The sequence below is a fragment of the Schistocerca cancellata genome, chromosome 3 (assembly GCF_023864275.1).
Source record: "Schistocerca cancellata isolate TAMUIC-IGC-003103 chromosome 3, iqSchCanc2.1, whole genome shotgun sequence".
NCBI lineage: Eukaryota > Metazoa > Arthropoda > Insecta > Orthoptera > Acrididae > Schistocerca > Schistocerca cancellata.
In genome coordinates this window covers 553,336,909-553,360,825 of record NC_064628.1, presented here as the reverse complement: position 1 = coordinate 553,360,825, position 23,917 = coordinate 553,336,909, and the positions used below count along the sequence as shown (strand labels likewise).

The 23,917-nt window shown below is 41.7% G+C and overlaps 1 protein-coding gene across 2 annotated transcripts in view; it reads left to right on the top strand.

Moving 5' to 3' along the window:
* LOC126175392 (protein scarlet-like) overlaps nt 1-23,917 on the top strand; it is a 412,406-nt gene that overhangs the window by 3,007 nt on the left and 385,482 nt on the right. Inside the window, exon 1 of one of the 2 annotated variants that reach the window (XM_049922175.1) lies at nt 3,394-3,546. The exons of the other annotated variant lie outside the window; for it this stretch is intronic. Coding sequence (XP_049778132.1) covers nt 3,496-3,546 — 51 coding nt within the window. The 5' untranslated portion in view covers nt 3,394-3,495. Of the gene's footprint in view, nt 1-3,393; nt 3,547-23,917 lie in introns of those variants that run through there. 2 annotated transcript variants of the gene reach the window in all.

Genomic DNA, 23,917 nt, shown 5'->3' with positions numbered 1-23,917 from the left:
CCCATGTAGGTTAGGGATGGTTCACTGTATATGATTCTCAAAAAATCTCATATACGGTTGAAGGAATTGAAACAAGCTTCATTCTGAAGATTTTCAAGGTTCCCTACAAGTAATAATGACATGTAAAAACGAACCACCTTACAGCGTGTGCTCCTGCGATATTCGTCTGGGTCACTGTATACTAGTACTACACAGAAAGTACCTTCCACCGTGTTATAAACAAAATACTTTAATATTGAAAAAATGTTTGTTGGAAGAACATTAAAACTACGTCTTACATTAGTCCTCTACATAACAACCAAACAGATTTAAGCACGTAGCATGTCTGTTAACGTCGTGAAAAATACCCTACGCCCAAAAGATTTGTCGCCTTAGATTTTTGGGACCCAACGAGCATAGAACTTGTGGTATCCTATTGGATTAAGGTCTCTAACGCAAAATATTCGGAGAAATCTAAAAGTCCACTCAGCTTGCTATCAAATGGTTACCGGGGATACTTCCCGAGGGTAAAACGTGGCCACAGTCCCCGTCCTAAAGCCACGGCGCAAAAAGGTTGCAGTCTTACATTTCATATGTCGTCAGCCATGTGTCTACAACCTCCACTCGTAGATTCATCATGTTTATTCCCGTACAGCGGAGACATGCTTTCCCGGTATCCGGGGATAAATGTGATATTGCAGTGCCTGCATTGTTCAGAGCTACGATGCAATGTTCCTTAGGACATGCATGCTTGTACAGGAATGTACACAGTAAAGGTACAGGTTGGGTTGCAGACACTTAGTTCACCTCACTTGCCTGTGAGTCGTGCTCGGATAGCCTAACGGCAAGGCCTCCGATCGCGATAAGCGGGAAATCCACATTCGAGTCTCGGCCCGGCGCAAATTTTCATTGTCATTCCATTACACAGTAGATGGTGTCCGTATTCCCAAATGCGAATACATTTCATGTGTTTCATGACAGCTGCAATCGCCGCAGTGCATGTTGCTTCGGCACGCATGCATGTTTTCCATTGAACTTCTGAACGACACGGGCACTGCAATATCGTAGGTTGCAGCCAGGCCAATAGCCCGGCGACGGGCTTGCACCAGAGAGTTTCCTATTTCTGCTCAAGGTGAACGAGATGCAAGTACATTAACCTACTACGTGACGCCGTGGAGCGACCATTGCGTTAGAAAATACACTCGATGCTATGTTACCGTAGGTGTCTATAGAGTATTTCCGCAGAATGCGCGAACACAAGTCATATAATCTGTTCTTGACATTTATTTATTTTTCCCAGACTTTTCCTCTAGTGTTGCTGATTTTAGCTGCAACGCCGGCTCAGTTTTTTGGTATGAAATGTGAATTCACATGCCTTCGGAACGCTGTTCATACGTGTAATTCTTCAGCGAGGCTCTCCTTATCTACCAGCATTCTGTGGATCAGACTCTTTAGCACTGAATATTTTGCAATGGATAACAATGACTCGGGGTTGTAGGTGGTCAGTGTATGTGGGTATTCCATGTACACTGTCACCCAGGGATCTCTCCGATAATCTCTTAAACATCAATGAAATGTACCTGGCTATCCTTTTCAAGTTCCTCCATAAGTTGTGTGTCAGGATGGGCCGAGTTTAAAGGTTCCAGGAGTTCACGATTTTTTTAGTCTTCCGTACTTCAGCTGGTAGGAACATTCTGAGTCAAATCAATCAAAAGATACTGCCGTTTATGTCACATATTTTGATGCTCGGAAGCTCACTCATCACTTCCTGTTGACGTAGTACCATGAAATGTTCCTAGAAACAAGGTTTCACAGTACAACCAAAGGAGAAAACTCCGAAAATTTTAAATTACTAATTATATCTCTTGTTATTTGTTACCCGACTTCAAACGTGAAATTAAAACATTCTGTAAAGTTTCGGAATCACGGGGATCGGTATCTTGTCCGGAACGGGTGAACTAACTATATACGTGAATAAGTTTGTACGCGACACTCACAGCGTTATTCCTACTTGTACGTGGCTAATTTTTTCGTTCCATATCTCCAGTTTCGTTTGGGGACGGGTCGTGGGTCGTACCCGGATAGTTCTGCCGGTAAGAGCAGTGCTCTCGAAGGACAAGGTTCCAATTTCGAGCCCGGGCTCGGCTCACAGTTTTAATTGCTAGGAGGTTTACAAACAGTGCACAGTCCACTATAGAGTGAAATGTTCGTTCTGGAAACAGAATATAAATTAACATGAGAACGCCCTGATGATTTCATTTAAAAATTACGAGGTTCCTAACAAGTGAAAGGGACGAGGAATCTAAGAGCATATGAGGTATATGAGAAAAGTAGTTAGACTGACAATGCTGCGAGCGACCTGGCAACGCTGTGTTGTTCTACTTGTGTAGACCGCTGTGTTCATTCCTTCGAGATGCGCAGTCCTAGTTTTAGCTCCGTACACCCGTCACGTGATCAGTGAAGTTGTGCGTTTGTTGTGTATTACGAAAATGTAACAGCGGAATTTAGAGCCAAGTTATGCCATCAAGTTTTGTGTTAAACTTGAGGTATTCACAACAGTGACCTTTGAAAAGCTGAAACAGCCCTATGGGGAACATTTCGTATCATGAGCACGAGGTTTTCGCTGGCACAAATCAGTTTGGAAGGCCGAAAACACGGTGAGCTCGAATAAGCAAATCAAAACAACGCTGATATGATTTTTTGACAGTAGGGGAATCGTGCATACAGAATTTGTTCGTCCAAGACAAAGTGTCAGTCACGCGTTTTTGTAAAGATGTCCTTGAAAGACACAGGAAAAGGGTATATAGAGTGAGACCGGACATCGCAGTGGGTTCTGCATCGTGACAACGCATCTTGTGACACCGCCACTTGCAACACGGAGTTTTTGAGCTCAAAAGACATTACTCTTGTTCCGCAGACACCCCTATTCAACTGGTCTTAGGACTTGTGACTTTTCTTTTCCCAAAATTGAAAAATGCCTTAAAGGGACATCATTTTGGGACTCTGGAGAACATTCAACAGAATATGACCGACATGTTAAACACCGTACCAGCTGAAATCTTTCAGCGCTGCTACCGGGACTGGGAACAACGACTCCGCCGGTGTATAGGTGCCGGAGGGAACTACTCTGAAGGGGAGATTATTGTTGTCTGAAAAAAATAAAAAACTTCGGTAGATACAAATCAGGCTCATTACTTTTCTCACACGCCTCGTGTCTTGGCGAACACAGCCGTATGTTTTTAGGCAGTGTTACCACTTTTGTCCTACCGTTGGGTGTTTTTACGGCGGCGCCGCATCTCGTGGTGCAGCGGAGGCCCTTACGTAAGCGCAGCGGCCAGCGAGCTGGCTGCAGACCGCGGCGCCCCCCTCCTCGTCTGGCGGACCTTGTGCGGGCCGGCCGCCACCCCCGGCTGTTCCGCCGGTGCGGCTGTGGCCGCCGTCGCTGGTGCTGCTGCTGGCGGCGGCGCGGCCTCGGATGGCATAGTCCGCTACGGGAGAGCGGCAGAGCTGCACACCATGGACACGCCCTGGGGAGACGTCGCCACCGCCAGCGGCAGCTCGCAAAAGGTACGGTGGGCCACTGAACCGAGCCGGGGAAAGCTTCTGCTCGTGTCTTCACTGCTCGGTGACGTACGTCATAACAGTACGCAGCGTAGAAGTATGACGTGATGACAGTGCGAGCTCTGGGTTACGAAGTGCCACAATAAATAGCTGAGCAACATTGGAACCTTAACTTGTCGCTTCGTGTAGTGAAGTAGCTGCTGCAACTATTTTCCAGAAAGATAAAGTGACGCAACTGTTCCGTCGCCATTACCTGCATTTTACCGCGTGTACTGTGCTTACACTTCATCTCATTACTATAATTTCTATGTATAGTTATCATCAGGCGTCACTAATTAGATACAGAGATATTGTCTCTGACATACGAACCTATGATTTCTAATATCAATGACAGTTTTCTCTTTTACGTGATGAAAATTTAACACGGCCTGCTGTACTTTGTAGTGCACTTCGGTGTAAACGTTTCGGCAACATCTTACCGTCATCAGTTTTGTAATCTTCGTCAGGCATTTTCATTCCATTACGCCAAATATTTCGCGCTGACTGTTGCAATATTTTCACTATCTCGAGACGTATCCTAACTTTAAAAGCAAAGATTACATACATGCTCTTATGCTGTCGCGAAAGAACGATAAGCACTTTGTGAGGCTCGTTTGATACAGAAAAGCCTGACACTGACTTCATTTAGAAAATGTAGAGATATAAGTGGAGCGCAACTAAAAGATATATCTGCATAGCACCTTCACATAAATGAAATGACGAAAAAATGTCACAAGTATGACGCCGGAAGTTACTTTTGATTTTATTACTTCTTTCTATTTTTGTGTTTATCTAGTTTTATATTTTATTTACTTTCAAGTGTTATCGATTGACTATACCCCGCTGTCTGTAATGCTTCGTGAGGGAAAAACAAAATGTAAGCTGTGCGTGGTGCAAAATCGATTTTGTGTTACGTACAGTAATTCACATGAAACATTTAGATTGATTCTACACTGACAGAATGTTCGAAATCATGTATTGTTAAAATGGCTCTGAGCACTATGGGACAACTTCTGAGGTCATCAGTCCCCTAGAACTTAGAACTACTTAAACCTAACTAACCTAAGGACATCACACACATCCATGCCCGAGGCAGGATTCGAACCTGCGACCGTACATGTATTGTTAAATTTTTGTTTGTTCGTCCATTTTTGTGGCATATATTAGCACAGAAATAATACCTCACGAAACATGTTGACAAGAAATACAATAACGTCAGCCGTCCAGCATACTGCTTTAGAATTCTATTGCACTACAGAAACAGCTTGCCTACACCACATTTCTCAATGTTACTGGAACTGATATTCAGCAAAGGAAAGTTCCATCGACAAGGAGTTCTTTAGAAACGTGGCATTACTTCGAATTACGGAATATTGGTGAAGGAAGTTCCCAAAGGAGCAATCCCAGTGTTGTCTGCTTCACGACTTCTGTTTTCTTATACCCAGAATGCGATTAGGATTACTGGTGGAATTAAAATATTTTTATTTGTGCAGGACATTATCTGGAAACTTCCAAAACGAACTTTGTAACTTAGTGCTCACTGTTGTATAAGTCAACATTGTTCGAAATTAATAAATTCGGTGTTTGCATCGAATCCAGTATACTGGCGCCATTCCCTAACAGCCGATCATATAGCTCCCACCGTTCACTGAGTAGTGCGACGTGTTGATATCACGTGACCGTCGTTAGCAAATAGCGGTGCGCGGTGCTACCAATGGTGGCAGCGAGATGAGCCGGGAATTTGATGCTCGAGAAAATTCTCGGTGCGTTGGAGACGCCATGTCGGACCTTCATATCTGTACACGCAGTATTATCACGCTCAGTTCATTGAATGGTCCGCAAACGATGCAACCACTTGCAATACGGCACCTTTCGAAATAGGAAAGATACATTTAAAAACTGAACATTAAAATTTTGCCGCTAATCTCAGCATTCACGTACGACTGAATATGTAAATATGTGATACTAACATTCACTGCGGTTTGGCTGACGTAACAGTTCAGCCACCTTATACAACAAGCAGCATTTCTTCATTCTCTGCTGCGCAACAGAGGAGAGTGACGGTCGTAACAGTATTCGTTACATGATTCTTACACACAACCAAATTATCATCTAGTAATCCACTTTAGCGGCATTTCAGCTGACACATTCATGATGTTTATGAAACCATGGAACTACTGAAGTAATATTTCTTGCATGGATTTATTACGACAGGTACTACAATTTATTTTATTACACAAGAGAAAGTTATTGCAAATCTTTAAAACTTTATATTAAAAAAGTAAACTCTTTTTACACGACCTAGGTTTCCCGAATATTGTATAAAAGATATCATTTCGTGCACTGGTATTCTATGCAATAACGATCTACACCCATCAACGAAATTAAGTGGTAACTCAAAATGTTGCAATATACAACAAAGAAATTAATGTATGACATGAGACATTGTTGAGCATCGAATGAATCAGGTTAATTAAAGCTTCTCAGTACACAGTTTTGATATTGGGTCAACCGCTCTGACTACCAGTGGTTTCAAGCACCAGTGTTCTTAGCATGAAGTCGCCGAAGCTCTTGCAAGACAGAGGCATTTACTGGTACACTGAGATACTTCTACAAATGTAGTGTACTGTAGCAGTCACTTATAACGTTCAAAGCAACAGTTACCTTGGGGATTGCACTACTTGATTGTTGGAAATTATGGCAGATTTTTTTTATAGTGGCGTTATTGAAAAGATTATTGGTAATGAAAGTAAGTATATCTAAAGACACTGTAAGTCAATCTGAGTTTGTACTGCTGCTTTTATGAGTGGTTTCAGTTGAAAGCAATGGAGCACTATGTAGTTTTATCTATCAAAATTTATTAAATTTTAGAACCATTTTTGCTTGTTATTGAGGCCCTCGTCGTTCCAAAGTAAAACTGCTTAATCGATGGTATAATTTTTGTCAGTTTCTTTTTGTACTCATTGCTTACTATGTCAGTAAAGGTTAATATTGTGAAAATTTTAAAATTATATTCCAAAGTAAAACAACGTACTTAAAACACATGTATTGACTTTTTGCCAGTTTCTTCTTGTATCCGTTGCTTATTATGAGAATAAAGGTTAATTTTGTGAAAAATTTTAAAATTATACTGCGCAATACTAACAATGAGATAAGTTAATGTATATAGAAGTCATTACGTGACAATGACAATAGGACACTATTTTTTACACAACTGTTATGATTGTTTCAGTAATTTTTAGTGTTAGAGCTTTTATTTTATATTATCTAACTGAGCAACACAGGTTAAGTGGAGGAAGAGGAGAGCCAATCAGGTTTTCCTTTAGATATTCTAGCAGTATCCATAAATAGCGAGAAAACCAAATTCGTTTGGTCGTCCATTCGGAGATCTGGCCGTCTATTGTTGTGTTATTAATTTATAACATTTCAAACACAGAAAGAATTTGTTCTCTCCATCCTAACGACAGTATTTTGACATTTATTGAATATCTGTGGTAGTTTACTACATAATACTGTGCAAATATGGAGTCTGTTTTCTATGACTTCGAGCAATTGCGATGTTCCATTAAACTGGTGCATGTAACAGTGAAGCAGCTCGTTTTATTTTTCCACTCTTTGGAAACATATGTTTGTTATCACTCTTCCACACCGAAGTACCACTGATTGTTCGCATGTTCACGAGTTTATCTACACTTGAGGAGTTCATCTATACTTCACTTTATTGGACGGCACTATATCAGGTCATTATACGGAGAAGGAAATCGTTGACGCAGTAAAACGAGCAGCAGCAATAACCAACCTATTGCAGACTGGCACTGACTAGAGAAGAAGCTAGGCCACAGCCAATAGACTAGACGGCAGTGGGGAGGGTACTAGATAGTGGGGGGATACTAGATTATTCCACACGACTTTCACAGCATGTTAGTAGGTGCCGATGGCTGCGATCGAGAACATTCTGTGAGCTAGCAAGTTTTGTGTATGTTTCATCAGTTGGTTCTACGACTGGACCTGGAGTCGAACTGAGCTTCGATGACATGTACGAGCAAGTCCTTCGGTGCTGCTTCAACTCTGTGTCACAGTTCATCAACGGTAGTGGCATGCCAGTCTCTCGGTAACTAGTTGCCAGAGATTTTCTTCGGTAGTGGCATGCCAATCTCTCGGTAACCCATTACCAGAGATTTTCTTTGTGACAGAGCTGGAATACGTGCTGGGCAGTGCAGCAGGCGTACATCAGAGACCAAATGCTGTCTTGGTTATTTTGTTGAAAAATTTCACGAAGGCATCGAAGACACAGCACAATCATCGGATTTAACGTATCAGAAGTATAACGTCTGTTGACCAGATCACTGGCTAAGTGATCCATATGTGACCGTTTTGTATACGCAGTAGGACCTCTTCACATCACGCCAGGTGTTGAGTCAGTGCGGCGAAGACACACGGACCCGTCCATAGTGATGCTGTGCGAAGAACCAAGAATCGTCTGCGGTGTTTGTGTGGTCCCATTCCTGTCTCCAGTGTTGTCGTTGGGGGCAGCACTGTCGGCGCACCTCTCTTTGCCGAGACGTCAGAGCAAGCCGCTGTAATGTTTGCCATGCTGAGAGTCCCTTCTGCTCCAGGCGTCGTCCCACTGTCCGTGTGCTTACTTATGTTTGTGCAAATAAGGGCATTTCGTGGCTCAAGGTACGTGCAGTGACTACACGATCCTGTACGGTCGAGCGAATAATTATCTCCTCATGCACTAGGCGCATGGGGCTGTTATGATTGTTTCAGTAATTTTTAGTGTTCGAGCTTTTATTTTATATTATCTAACTGAGCAACACGGGTTAAGTGAAGGAAGAGGAGAGTCAATCATGGGGTTGACTACATCCATAGTGCACCTGTCGATGCCATATTCACGTGTATGTCATAGGATCCCGACCAAGACGAGCAGGAGTACGGTGTAATGATAAACAGCTGTCTCAACAGCCCATAATCCTTCCGTTGTCGAACTGCTTAGTTGCTAGTAGAATTTCTCTTTTTTATACGACGCTTAACACAATTTCCGCACAATCAATGGAAATTCAAATTCCATTTCAGAGCGAGTTACCCTCTCATTACCTTCTCTTACAGGACGATTCCGTGATGATGATAGACACGAGGATGATGGGCAAGGGTAAATGTATCAGTTTGAAGTAAGAGACCCTGGTATGAAAACGACCGAGTCGAAAGCTGTGAACGAAAATGTTCTGATACCTCTTCTATTGCAAGTTCATTGCTTTCCGTAGTCTGAGAGGAAGTAATATGCGATGAAACAAGAAAAATTTGTCTAGTAAACATGTGCTCTAATATTAATGCCTTAAGAACTTTCACAGTTAATAAAATATTCCAGGCCATTATGCCGTAGTCGAATGGATTTCACATTTAAACCCAACGTTTCGTCTCAACCTGCAGAGGACATTCTGAATGTTTCTCCAGTCACTTGATGGTTCCAGACACAACATCACTGTTACAGTAGCCTACAGAAAGTAGTTCACAGATGTTGGCCACTGACGGGATCGTGTATACGATTGGAGTTCACCCCTTTAGCGTCAGTGAAGGCCTGAAGATGATGCACGGAATCACCGAAATTGGTAACTATATAATAAATAAAATCGAAGGGACGGCTGCATACGCACGATTTTATTACATAACTGAATGGTCAAAGTCCCTCACACCTTCAATCAGAGGGATGCATGTACAAACTTTTCGAGGGAGGTCGTCGGTTCTTCGAATGTCCGATTCACACCCTCGCTCGCTACTGACTGCAGCAAAAATTCTGTTCCCTCGTGCTCCCGCACAGTGGTGTGACGTCATACGGTTTGAATACCGAAAGCGCGAGTGGCCGTTCTGGATTACCGACGTCCACAGTTGATATCACCCCAGGGTACAAGACTGGTACACATCCTCTTCAGTACAGGGATCCAAATGTCATTCAGGTTCACGTACTCTTAATATTGAAATCCCTGGGATGTTTTACAATCTCTATGGCCTGTCTGTACAGCCTTTCATAGTATCTGCTAGTGGCTGCCAGTACTTGAGTACTATCAAAATGAATGTAATGGTCTCATGGTTGCAAAGCACGTTCCGCAACAGCTGATCTGTCAACCTATCCCTTTCTAATTTTGCCCTTGTGCTCTTCTAGTCGTGTTTTGACTGTTCTTTTTATGGTATCCGTGTATACCTATCCGCAGCTATACGGAATACTGTAAATTCCTGCTTTTTTCAGCGGTATGCAAGAATCCTTGGCCAATTTTAGGTGATCCTCTCTCTTCCGGGAGGGTCTACCGATTACTGCGTTGTCCCTTTTTCTCAAGATTTTCCCTATGCGGTCAGTAATGTCCTCTATCGCGGTGCTCTACAAATTATAGGCTCACCTATAATTGGCCAAGGATGCTCACAAACGGCGGGAAAATCAGACATTTATAGGATTCCTATAAATTGTTGGGAGGTGTACGCGGCTAGCACAAAACGAACAGTCAAAAAACGACTAGAAAATCACAATGGCAACTGTAAAAATGGGGAGGTTGACAGATAAGGTGTTGCGGAACATGCTTTCCAGCCAGGAGACCACCATATTTATCCTGATAAAACTCAAGTACTCCATGCCACAATCGAATATAATGAAAGGCTATACAGAGGCCATACATATTGTAAAACATGCCTGGAATTTCAGTAGGAAGGAAGACGGCGTGAAATCGAATGACATGCGGAGCCAGTCTTTCATCACATGGTGACAGCAACAGCTGACGACGGTTATCTACCTCGCCCAATTGCGCTTGGGGTATTCAAAGCTTGTGACGTCACGCCAATGTGTGGGAGCACATGTAATCGGGAATTTTGGTGCAGTAAGTAGCGAGCCAAGGTGTGAATCGAACGCTCCAGACAGCTATGACTACCCTTGAAAATGTCCTCTATAGACGGAGACGAAACGATTGGCTTAAATGTGAATCCATTCATCCAAGGCATAATATCCAGGGGCGTTTTATTAACTGTGACATTCCCGGTCATGTTGTGTGTGAAATGTTATGGGACTTAACTTCTAAGGTCATCAGTCCCTAAGCTTACACACTACTACACACACTACACAAGGACAAACACACACTCCCATGCCCGAGGGAGGACTCGAACCTCCGCCGGGACCAGCCGCACAGTCCATAACTGCAGCGCCTAAGACCGCTTGGGTAATCCCGCGCGGCTCTTGGTCATGAGAACTTACGCTTTACTTAAGTATTTTGTTCGTTAGATGAGATGGGTTTCACAATAACAAAGAGGAACAAGTGCTCTTATCTCTTACTATACGGATTTTAGAGCTCATGTTTAAGAGACAAATCATTCTTATTTCGGTCCATACTTGCTCATCCCAAAATTTGGAAGGCAAGGAGGATGCAGCAGGAGAAATCCACTGTATCAGAACGATTCGACTCAGTCGTTTCCTGCCTGCTTTGTGCGATTCTACTGAATTGCCAAAATTTATTTATCAGTATATGTGGCACACCTAATGGGAATTTGACGTTTGTCGCTTTCCGCCTTAGGTGCTGCAATTTATTAGCCAGCAGTGCGAAATGAGATTTCAAGTTATTACGCATTAGGCTATTGGTGGTGAAGTGAAAGTTGGAATGTTTCTTGGAACTGTTCACGCTTCTAATTTTCATCTTCGTCGTTGTTGAGGATTTGTGTAAGAGCATGTGCCAGTGTAGCCACAATCACTAATAGATTCTTCTGCAATGGCGCTCGGATGTTTGTCAGCTTGTTCAAATCATGAGCACGCATGAAAGTTACACCGTCAATTTATGACCAGAAAATATAGATGAGATGGTAGACTGAGGTCCTGATTAGATGGTATAGGCCGGTGTCCTGTGCTTAAAACCAACGATGCCACAGAAGACCTACCATCCTTTTCAGGGAGCAAACAACAGCAGAAATATGTTTTGAGAAATTCATAACACCGTGCTATAATGTACTCGTATTTGTTGATTATTATAACCGGTTTCGACCCTCGACCGTAATCAAGGTAATTGTGTCTAAGTGAAGCAAAGAAAATACGATGTAGAAACAACGAACAGTAAAACCAAATGCAACAATCTAGTCATTTTGTGTTACAAAAGATAACAATAAAGACTTCACATGTCATACATAATTCCAATAAGAGGCAGTTCTTAAATACAGTCGAACTTCCCAAAAGGCCAAAATTTTCAAAAGTAAAACACTGTGGCTCATGCAGTGGCAGAGGAGTAACTGATGCTGTGAGTCCAGGCACGCCACAACAGGTGTGAGAGGTACATGACCCAAGAGATTATGAAAGATACAAATATGGCAGTTAACACATCAAAATAAATGGTGCTATATAATAAACCAATTATGCCATAAATGAACAAAATGTGAGAACAGTCACAACAAAAATGTTAAATTAATATTAATGACAAAGTATATGTTGTTTTCTCAATAGCACTGATTGTAACCAGAAACATTGTCAACACATGATGACGTTGTGAAAATATGCGAAATGCAATATACTATTTGATTCATAACATAATGTCAGTACACACAACAAAAGATATCAAGGCTGTGACAGAAACTGGCGTGATAACTAGAACACAAGAAGAAACACAATGAACTATGTATAACATTATGAAACAACACAAGATAAACATATATTATAATTCAGTTTACAAAAGGAAATATAGTATACATGTCCCTAATGCACAAATTAATGTCCCAAGTTTAAACAGAAAATACGATCGATAGTCTTGTAACATGTGAGTAATAAGGTACAAAAGCAAATAATCAAAAGAACCTACAAACCATTTAGCAAATATAATAGGGATCACTTAACCATTTTGCAAAAAAGGGGACATAATAAAATATGTCAGTAGAAAAGTGCAGGTTATTACTACAGGTTGTAAGTGAATAACGCAATAACAAGAGGAATTAACAATACAAAATTCTGAGTATAGTCCTAAATACAGCGATAAAAAGTTACTCATTGTTTTAACAGGTTTATAAGTTTGAAAGTATTAAAAGTCTACCTCTCCAATATGTGATTGTATTGAACAGTATGTAACATTAAAAATATTATCCCAAAACAAAGGTGTATAGCTGAAAAGTTGAATGTGGATCCCAGTCTAGATTTCATAGTCCTTATTAGTGCATAAGAAAGTTATATCATATCCAAAGTTAAATTGTAAGAAACAAAGATGAGAAAACATTAACTAGCATATATCTTTGTAAAATGTATATCTTCATATGGAATAAGTTCTTGGATTACAGAAACTGAATATTAGTCAGGCTTAACAATCAATGTAGGTTTGTAAGAGTGGTTTGTCAGGCTAGCCTGTAATTAAAAATGAGAGCACTGAAAAGTATAGGTATATTCATAAAAACACAAAGCGATACGAATGTATGGAATTAAAGTCTACATCAAAAGATGACAGACCTGTTAGTCATATAACACAAGATACAGGTGGGGAGTAAAACCAATGAAGACCAATAACAGAACAAACCGCTGACTGATCAAAATGTTCAAACGTATGTGCACTCTTAAAGGACCAAATTTCTGAGGTCATCGGTCTCTACATTACTCTAATTAATCTAACTTAAACTAACTTATGGTAAGAACAACACACACACATACACCTACATGTTTGAGGGAGGACTCGAACCTCTGGTGGGAGGGCCATGACATAGCACATCAAACCAATCGGCCACTCTGTGTAGCCCACTGACTGATGTAACAGACACCCATAAGATATAATATTGAGCACTAGCCATGAACTTAAAGCAACATTATATTAACTTGAGAACCTCAGTGAAATTATTTAAATAAAATTTTCTTCATAAATCTGTCTGTTCATTTAAGATTATTTTTCAGGCTGTGTAATCATGTTATCAAATATTCAGGTCTAATTCATGTAGCGTATCCACCTGATTAGTAATATGACCAAAGGGGTGCTTCTAGATTATTCAGATGTTTGCCTAAGGATGATGCATAATTAGGGTAATAGTGTTCTTTAAACATTGTTCTTAGGTCTCTTACTGTGTAGTCTATATAGATTTTGTCACGTTGTATACTTCTGTTTGGTCGTAAATGGAATCATTCTCTATGTTCTGTTATAAAGTGATACCTATGTTGGTACCAGCCCGGAAGGAAAAATTGATATTGCCACCCTTAGATAACTGCTGAATTTTATCTGAATCCTTTCCACAACGAGGAAAGGATTTAGGATTCCTTCACTTTTCTTTCTTTCTGTTCTGTTAAGTGATTTTCTGTCTCTTATGTTTAGCTTCCATTTTTGTATTGTCTGTAGACAACCTGTGGCTAATCTGGTTTTTTACTGCAATCGTTCTTATTATATTGAGTTCAGCTGTAACATTATTTTTTGACAAAGTCAGCATAATAGCTCTATCGTACAATTAGAGGAGAAGAGGCAAGCTTCTAAGTAACAGAATGGGCAGAGTCATTATGTACCATCACATCAGTGGTTATAGATTTTTTGAAGATAAGACACCAGTTCAACATCTTCATAAAGCTAACAACTACTGATGTGATTATACCTGATGATCTTTGCCATTCGGTTTCGTACAAGAATGCCAGAAATCAGTGCAGTAAGATAAATTGCTGTAAAAAACAGTTTGTGAGCCATAGGTAGTTGTTAGATTATACAATAAAAATAAGTAAAAGCTAAACATAAGATAGACAGCAAAGCAATGTACAAAAAGATAAATATGCTGTCCTTCTATGCTGTGGAAAGTATTCAGATAGGTTTAAGCAGCTATTTAAGAAAAGATGAATCATTTTTTCCTTTCAGACTTGTAGCAACTTATACATTACATTACACTGTAACATAGAACATGATTTCATTTGTGGGATAAAGCTTAAACTAGGTTTAAAGAACACTTGTACCCCAAAAATGCATAAGCCTTAGGCACACATTTTAAAACTCACAAGCACTCCCTCCGTAATATTATTAATCAGATGGATATGCTACATGTATAGGACAAGAATATTTGATAACATTATTACATATCCTGAACATGATGAAATGAAAAGACAGATTTAAGGACCAAAATTTATTTATATTATTTCATTGAAGTTTTCAAATTAATATAGTGTTGCACAACTTTGGCCACTACAAAAACAAGTTATATACCTTGTCAGTCCTTATGGGTGTCTGTTGCACCAGTCAGTGGTGTTATATTATTTGTCTTCATTCGTTTTAGTTCTCATACCTATTGTTATATGCCTCCCACAAGTCTGTAACCCTTTGCTGTGCTCTTTACTTCTAGGTGCTTGTATGTCATTGTGTTTTAAGTTCTTAGACCCACACACTATGTCACACACACTTTGCAGTGCTCTCATTTTTAATTATAGGGTACCTTAATAACCACTCTTGGAAGTTTACATAATTGTTAAACTTGACTGGTATTCAGTCACTTTAATTCAAAACCTTATCCCTTACGAGGACATATCGTTGTTACTGTACTTGTCATCCTTGTCTTTTTGCAGCTAACTTTTGTGTGTGATGGACCTATATTACCCTCTAGTGACGATTTTGTGGTCTAGAACTTGAATCGTTATTTAGACTAGGATTCACCACTAATTTGTTACCTACAGATCTTTGTTTTTGGCTAATGGTTTTAATGTCACATACTGTTCAATACTCCCTTATGTCACAGACATAGTCGTTTCATCACTTGAAGGTTATAAATCTTTTAAAATGATGAGTAACTTTTTATCTATATTTAGGACTATATGCAGACTTTTGTTTTATTCATTCCTCTTACTACTGCACTGTTCAATTAGAATCAGAAGTAATTCCTGAATTTAAGTTATTTTCTTCTTATCCCTTTCTTGTAAATTGGCCAAGTGAACGATATGCTATTTAGCAAATAGATTTATAGCTTCTTTTGATCATTTACTTTTATACTTCCCTTCACTCACGTGCTCAAATCGATAAGATTTTCTATTTAAACTTGAGACATTAATATTGTAGATGAGGGACATCTATACTATATTTTCCTTTGTAAGCTGAATTGTATTATACGTTCATCTTGTTGCATTGTATCATTAAGTTACAAATATCTCATTATGTTTATTGTATTCTTGTGATTGCAACAGTTCACGACATAGACTTGATATGGTTTTATTGTGAGTTTGTGTTACGCATGGAGTGCTGTATTGAACATTGTATATTTTTATAACATTATCATGTACTGACGATGTTTATGACAAAAGTCAGTGCTATTGAGAAAACAATGTATACTCGGTCATTATTACTATTTTGCCATTTTTGTTTTGATTGTTGTCACATTTTGTTCATGTACGTTGTATTATTGTTTTATTGTCTTTCATTACTCACTTTGATGTGTGAAATGTAATATTTGTATCTTTCCTAGGCCATTTCTATGGCCATGTATCTCGTATTCCTGTTGTGGTCGTGCCTGGAATCTGAGCATTAGTTATTCCTCTGCCATTGAATGGCCAAAGTATTTCACTTTTGAAAATTTTGTTCTTTAGGGTGTACACTATAAGTTTGACTGTATTTCAGAACTTCCTCTTATGTGGAATTATGTGTGACATATGAAGTTTTTATTGTTAGCTTTCGTAAGTAACAAAATGATTAAATTTTTGCATGTGATGTTGCTATTCGTTGTTTCTACATTGCTTTTTCTTTGCTTCTCGTTCGTACAGTTACCTGGATTGTGGTCGAGGATCGAAACCAGCTGTAATAAATGAGAAATACAGTACAGCACTATGTTATGTATTTCTGAAAAGATGGTCTAGAAGGCACATACATGGAGTGAGGATATGTGACACTGTTGACGCTTATCTGTTCATCAGATTAGTCTATTGAGTTTGTTGGCGATTTTGTGTTGTCTCCGATATCCAAAAAGACTAGACTTATTTCTCTAAGATCCGTTTACCGAGGCCATCAAATCAGTTGATATGCTTCCCTGTTACCTACAACAGATTGTGTAATACAGATAGTTTCAAACAGATTCATCCGATTTATATTCTACACGAACTTGCGATCAAATTCACCTTACGCATTTGACTAGAAAGTTCTCATTTCGAAAGAACTATCAGATTTTACAAGGTACATAATTACACTTTCGTCATACTTTTGCGAGTATATCAGTAGTTAGCGCAGTGCTATGTGACATCACAGTCCACTCACAGTTGTTTGTAGGGGAGGCGCATACATGGGGTTTTTCACAAACCCCACTACAGCAACACAAAAAGTCACAAGAAGTGAGACCGGTCGACATTGGAGGCCTGTGGTGCAATTCGTGATCACTACGTCGCATATGGCGGATCCACTGTGTAGGCAGTTCGTCTTCTTCAGAAATGCTGTTACATACAGGTGTCATTGCGATGATTCTGTGTCTTGTTGGAAATGAAGATTCCAGGAAGTTCTCGTTATTGCGAGTAAAGTTAAACCGCTCGCATGCCTGGTACGGCTTTCTGTAATCGCCTTCTACGCAAAAAGAGGAAGTTGTAAACTTTTTTTTCAGAAAACGGTGCAAAATACTCTTAGTTTTGGAGTTTCTCACACTGACTGTTGTATGCGACTTCTGCATTTTCATTATTCTTACGTTGTGATGGTTCACCTTTCCACTGAAATGGGACATAACCTTATCACTGCACACTAAACGTATAAGGAAAGTGATAACTTACGCCTATACGCGCCGCTATTTCCCTTTGCGTAAACTACCAGTATCTTTAAACTTTCTGGTGTCATCGTGAATGCCTTGAGCTGTTTGTCAGGAGGTACAGAGGCGTAATCTTGACGCAAATCGCGCCGCATAGTTGTGAGTAATTTTCACCCATTGAATCGGAGAACGCAAAACGCCTCTGTCATGTTGTCGCCGTACTGCCTTGAGGCGCAGTGGGTAATGAGCGTGGAAACGAGCGAACCAGCTGCACCAGGCACGAAACGTCAACTTACAACTGACCTTAAGGTAAAGTTTACTTTCGGTTTCTAAGTTTCACGTAGGAAATATGGCCCTATCAAATCGGATGAATCTTTGAACACGCACTATGTCTGCTATAGCTAAAAAACTCTGATTAGTGTAAACCACTTCAGTTATATCATCTATTGTGCTAAGACCACATTCATTCTTAGAACATCTTCAGGATGCCGGTTTGTGCTAAAGTCTTTAATATTACATTTGAAAACCGGACCATGTATCTCATGACTCTTGTACAGCTCTTCAACCTGAAGATGTTATAAGAACGAAACCAGTCATGGTACAAAAAAGAAGAAAAAGAAGAAAGAGTATAATTATACATATGAGATGGTTTTCATTAATCAATAATATGTCTATTTTCAAAGTTTCACAGTTGCTGTGTACCGAAATACAAAGTCCAGCTACGTTAACGTCACCGCCCCCTATGTTCGACGTTAAGTTCAAAATGGTTCAAATGGCTCTAAGCACTATGGGACTCAACATCTGAGGTCAACAGACCCCTAGACTTAGAACTACTTAAATCTAACTAACCTAAGGATATCACACACATCCATTCCCGAGGCAGGATTCGAACCTGCGACCGTATCAGCAGCGCGGCTCTGGACCGAAGCGCCTAGAACCGCTCGGCCACACCGTCCGGCCGACGTCAAGATGGAACAACCCCTCACAGACATCAGGTGGCAGTAATATCAGTGAAGACTATATAAAACGTGTCGGCAGTACACAAACAACAGTACAGTCGTTGTTGCAAAGGGAACAGAGCTGTTTACCTGACGTCCAAAAGGGCGTGACCATTAGCTTTCGGACCAAGGGTGGATGCATTTCTGAAACGGATACGTTTGTAAACTGTTCACATGTCGTCATGGTTAAAGTATATCGTGCATGGCAAAATGGAGCTGTTCAAAACCGGCGACGAGGCAACTGTAATGCTAAACGGGCAGAGATGATAGGGGTGAACGATCGCTGTGAAGATATGTACGGGCGAACAGATGTGCAACTATTGAGCAACTGACCGTCCAGATGAACCAAGGGGCTACCATCAGTGTCTCCTCTACAACCGTTCAGAAGGCGCCTGGCTCATGCACCCATGATTGCTGTTTGTCAGCGACGAAGGCTGGATGTCGAATGAAAGGCGAGAGACCGCCTTGTCAAATGAATCACGTAGTAACTCCATCGGCATGATACGACTGAAAGCAGATACCCTGCAACAATCGTCGCAGGAGTTCAGCCCTTATAATGTGGGGAAAGCTTTAGTGGCGTTCGCTGGGCGATCTCGTCTCTCTGGAAGGCACAATGGATTAACTCAAGTGTGAACCTATCCTTCGGGACCACATCTACCCCGGCATGAAGCTAGCTTTTCCTCGACACGATGGCATCTACCATCAGGACGATGCAACTTGTCAGACAGCTCGCAGTTTACGTGCGTGATTTGAAGAGCTCCTCAGGCCACCCCGAGAATTTGTACTCATTCGGGGTTCTGTGGGATCACGTCGATCGGGCTCTTCGTACCATGGATCCTCAAGCGATAACCCTAGCACAGCTGGTCACGACACTGGTGTTCGCATGGTTCCACATCCCTGGCGGTACCGTCCGGAACCTCTTTGACCCTCCACCTGCACGTTTCGCAGTGATCCGCCCTGCAAAATGAGTCTGGTTTTGACGGATAGTCACATTAATGTGAGTGGTAGTTCTATATACGAATTAATCATCTTTATGCAAAGTAGAAGTAGAAAACGACCGAGATGAAGAAAAATAAAATAAAATTATAAAATTATGCTTAACCAGTTACTGGTTTCAGTTGTCTGAGACTGCAGACGTGTGTGCAAGTTTTTTTGCGTGAGTGAGTGAGTGTGTGTGTGTGTGTGTGTGTGTGTGTGTGTGTGTGTGTGTGTGTGTGTATGTGTGCCTATTGCTGACAAAGGTCTTCATGGCCGAAAGCTATAATTGTGTGTATCATATTGTTGTGCGGATCGCGACTCAGCGTCTCCGCTACATCGTGAGTAGCAACTTTCCTTCTCTAATATTGTTACAATCCATCCTGGATTTTCCATTGTTTGAGTTCATTATTCATTTTTATATTCTGAGGAAGGATTTTAGTGGTAGAGCTAAAGGAAACACAGTTTCCTTAAGAACATTTATTAGAAATTACTCTTTGTATCATATAGCTAAAAGCATGGTACTGCACACAAACCAGCATCGCACTCTCCACAAAACACACTGGTTTATCTTCTTATTTTTTCCCATTGTCATCCAGTTTGCTGGAACACACTTGGCATTTTCGTGTCGGTGCCTTCTTGTTTCCAGTAGATGGAATCTGTTTGGGAAAGTGCCGGCCTCCCAAACGTGTTGGGGCTGACACTTGGCAGGGTCGTCCAACCTTACTGTGGTGAGAGAACGAAACAACATGTGCACTGTATTTTCCCAGTATACTTCCGATTAGACGAATTTGAAAATCGAGTCGTCCCAGTTTTCTGCCAAGTTTCTTATATATAAGGTAAGAATTCAGAGCTGTCACGTCCATGAAATGGCAAAACTGATTCATACAATATTTTAACAGGCGGTTTCTGGTTGGAGTATAATTTGTTATGTACTGCTCAGCCAAATCAACGCCGGCCAATTCAACGCCGCCCATTCTGTCATTGTATTTCAGTACAACTTCAGGAACCATTTCAGCCATGTTAGTTGCGATTAGGAAGAAATTCTGTGAGGGTAGGGGTGATAACGAGGAAGAAAAATGGGTGGAGGAGATGGAAAGACAGAGAGGGGGAAGGAGGGGATGGAAGTACATATGGGGAGGAGGAAGATTTGAACAGAGACAGGAGGAGGAGGAAGAGGAGGAGGAGGAGGAGGAGGGAATGGGCAGAGAAAGGGAAGGAGATGGAGACATAGAGGACAGAGGGGAGATGGACAAGGAAGGATAGAGGAGGAGATGGATAGAGAAAGGGGGCGAGAGAGGGGAAGGAGGAGGTGGACAAAGAGAAGAGGAGGAGGAGGAGAGGAGGAGTAGGAGGAGGAGGAGGTGGACTGTGAGAGGAGGGGGAGAAGGTAGACAATGAGACAGGGAGGAGGAGGTGGGGAGGAGGAGGTGGACAGATATAGGGAGCAGGAGGAGGAAGTGGGCTGTTAGAGGGGGAGGATGAGGTTGACAGAGAGAGAGACAGAGGAGGAGGAGGAGGTGGACAGATAGAAAGGTGGACAAGAGGTGGACAGATGGGTGGAGGAGATGGGCAGATAGAGTAGGGGGAGAAGGTGGACAAAGAGAGGGGGAGAGAGGAGATGGAATTAGACAAGATTAGAATAAATACATAACTGGGCATTTTAAAATAAATAACTGTTTAACCGTGTGTAACACTGTAGGATGGAGATAGTATAATAACAAATGCTGTATCCACGAAATATCACTCTCTCGACAAGCAAAGAAGCACACTGTGATGTGCGACGCTGACGACGATGAAGTCAGTGAGCTGCTCACCATGTGAATGTCCTTCTCGAAAATTCCTTTGTTCACCCGTCATTGGGATGCTTTAAACAGCTCCAGTCGCTCCACAGAGGAAAGGCTTCAGGGGCTGATAGAGTACCCGCTGAATCCGGAAGAACTGATCCCTGTAATATCAGTTCTAGAGTGCATCCCTGAAACTACAGGGTTGCCCACGTGACTGGTAAAGCGGGCAGTATACTTCAACACCTAGGAAGGGTCGCGATAAGGAAGCCCAGAACTACCTCACTGAAGCCAATTTCTTGTAGAATTATGCTACAAAAACTGTAGTCGTTTGTGATACCTTTCCCTGAAACTAGTATGGATACTTCGTTCTCCATAAGCACCGATCGTGTAAAGCCCTGACTGCTCTGTCCGCTCATGTCGAATGATTGTAAATAGCTGATGCTGATGCCTAGCTTCTTTTCCTCCGAAAAGCCTCGAAGCTATTTCGCCAAGTCACCTAATAAACAAAATACGCTACGGTCAACCTGAATTGCAATACCATGGAGACAGTGTGCGCCAAATGTCAAATTAGACACAAAGCGTTTTACATGCATTGATATACACGTTTCAGCCGAACTGAACGAACCATGTATGGCTAATGTTATGTACGTTCTGTGTACAGGGTGAACATAAATAAAATCGACAAACTGCAGGGCCGGATACCTGACTAAAATGACGGAGGAAAGTCCTATGAACATGTGTCCAGAAATGGACGGTGTGTGTGCATGGACAACAAATCATCCCGGAACGCAGTACAGGGCTGCACCGCACCCATGTCACAACAAATGGCCTCCATGGGATGTAATGCACGCATCGTGGATTGCCTCACTGTTTCACATGTTCCGACCTCTCTCCGAATGGCGTCACAGTCGTTGTGAACACGCTGTTGAAGGGTCTGACATCAGGAACTGGTTCAGCATATTCAACGCTTTTCAGATGCCCCCTGCAGTAAAAATCCAGGGGATTTAAGTCCAATGATCTAGCAGGCCATGTAACATGGCCTCTGCGTCTTCTCCAACGCCAAGGGAAGATGATGTTGAGGTTTCGGTGAACTGTAATGCAGAAGTAAAGTGGTGCTCCCTCATGAAGAAACCATATAGTCTGTTGTATTGCCAAAAGCACATTCTCAAGCAGCCCATGCAGAGTGTTCTGTCGGAAGTCTAAGTACGTTCCCGCGTCGAGGCTCTGTGGAATAATATCCGGTCCATGTGATCACCAAGAATCCCTGCTCCCACATTGATGCTGAACCGATGCTGATCAGACTCCTCAACCATTCCCCGAGGATTGTCTGTAGCCTACAGATGACGGTTATGAAGACTGATAATGCCAGTTCTGGTAAATGTTGCTTTGTCGGTACGGAGGACTGATAACGGAAATACCGTAATTGTGATGGTCTGGTGCAAAAACCACCAACAAAACCCTCCACAAAGAGGGAAATTCACAACTGATAATCCTTTCACTCGTTGCAGGTGATAGGGATGGTAGCGGTTTTCATGCTGGAAGCACATAATCGTACTTTGGTTTATACCATGTTGGCGGGCCAGTTACCTGGGGCGTGTACTAGAGGTCGTCTCAAAACTTTGTAGAACCCGGTCCTCCAGTTCTGGTGTACGCACAGTCCTCCACCACCGTGCACGTTCGTCTGTCTGAAAAGACCCATGATCACACGAACACCAAAGAGGGCTTGAAATGTTATGTGATGCGGTTGGTGTCTGTGACGGCACTTCCTCTGGCATAGTGAATTGATCATATGGCATCGTTGGCCGGGAGGCCCCAATACAATGAAGTTCGACCGCCAAGTGGAAGTGTTATATCATTCGACGCCACATTGGGCGCCTTGGGTGTCGGTGATGAAGATGAAATGATGATGAGAACTACACAACACCCTGTCCCCGAGCGGAGAAAATCTCCGGCCGGGAATCGAACCCAGGCCCACTTACACGGGAGGCGAGCACGTTACCACCCATCTAAGTAGTCGGACTCTCTGGCATAGCCATGCTGTCTCTTGACTGTTTCCATCTGCTTGGCCGGACTCAAACACCCTCGCTGCTTGTTCTCGGTATGAATACCGGACCATTTTGCTGCTTACAGTACGCTGCGGCAATCATGCTGCCTGCAGCACTCAAGAAATACACAGCAGATCGTCAGGGCGACTTTTATTCGTCAGCGCTGTCTACCGTGCCGACGATGCATTTCCGGTCACATGCGCATAGGAAACTTTTTCCTCCCTCTCCAGTCAGGATTCTGTGCCTGGAGTTTGTCGGTTTTATTAATATTCAACCAGTAAAAAGGATTATACAGCAGATTTCTCACTGCGAAATCACTTTTGAAATTCGTCAGATCGCCCTGTATCTCGAGAAAGAAGAAGAAACGTCTATCACCACGTGAACTCTATAGTACCAGGATCCTGGAGTATCGAGACTGCGGTTTATCATTCTGCGATATTGCTACATGTTTAAGAACTTGCAGAATGCTGCAGATGAAAAATACGTCCGCAACTTTGGTCATAATAGAAATAATTGGCAGTAGTAGCTCCGTTGTAAGTTAGATTAAGAAGTATTTGTTGATGGTGACTAGTTTCGGACACCTTTCTCTATTTTCAAACTATCTGTATCGTGACAATACAGGCGAAAGCTATGTCCAAAAACTGCCTCTGTAGTGATGATCGAAGTGGAACTATAGTGATAGAGCTACAACCATTTATTTCAACTGCTACTTGTTTTGTTCGGTGTTCCACGACTGTTGTACGAATATAAGCAGTCCAGTAATGTTCATGCCTATGTTCGACGCCAAAGTGCAATAACCACTCACAGGCGGCAGATGCTAGCAGTGTATAATACGTGTGTGAGTAAGTGGACAATGGTGCATTCG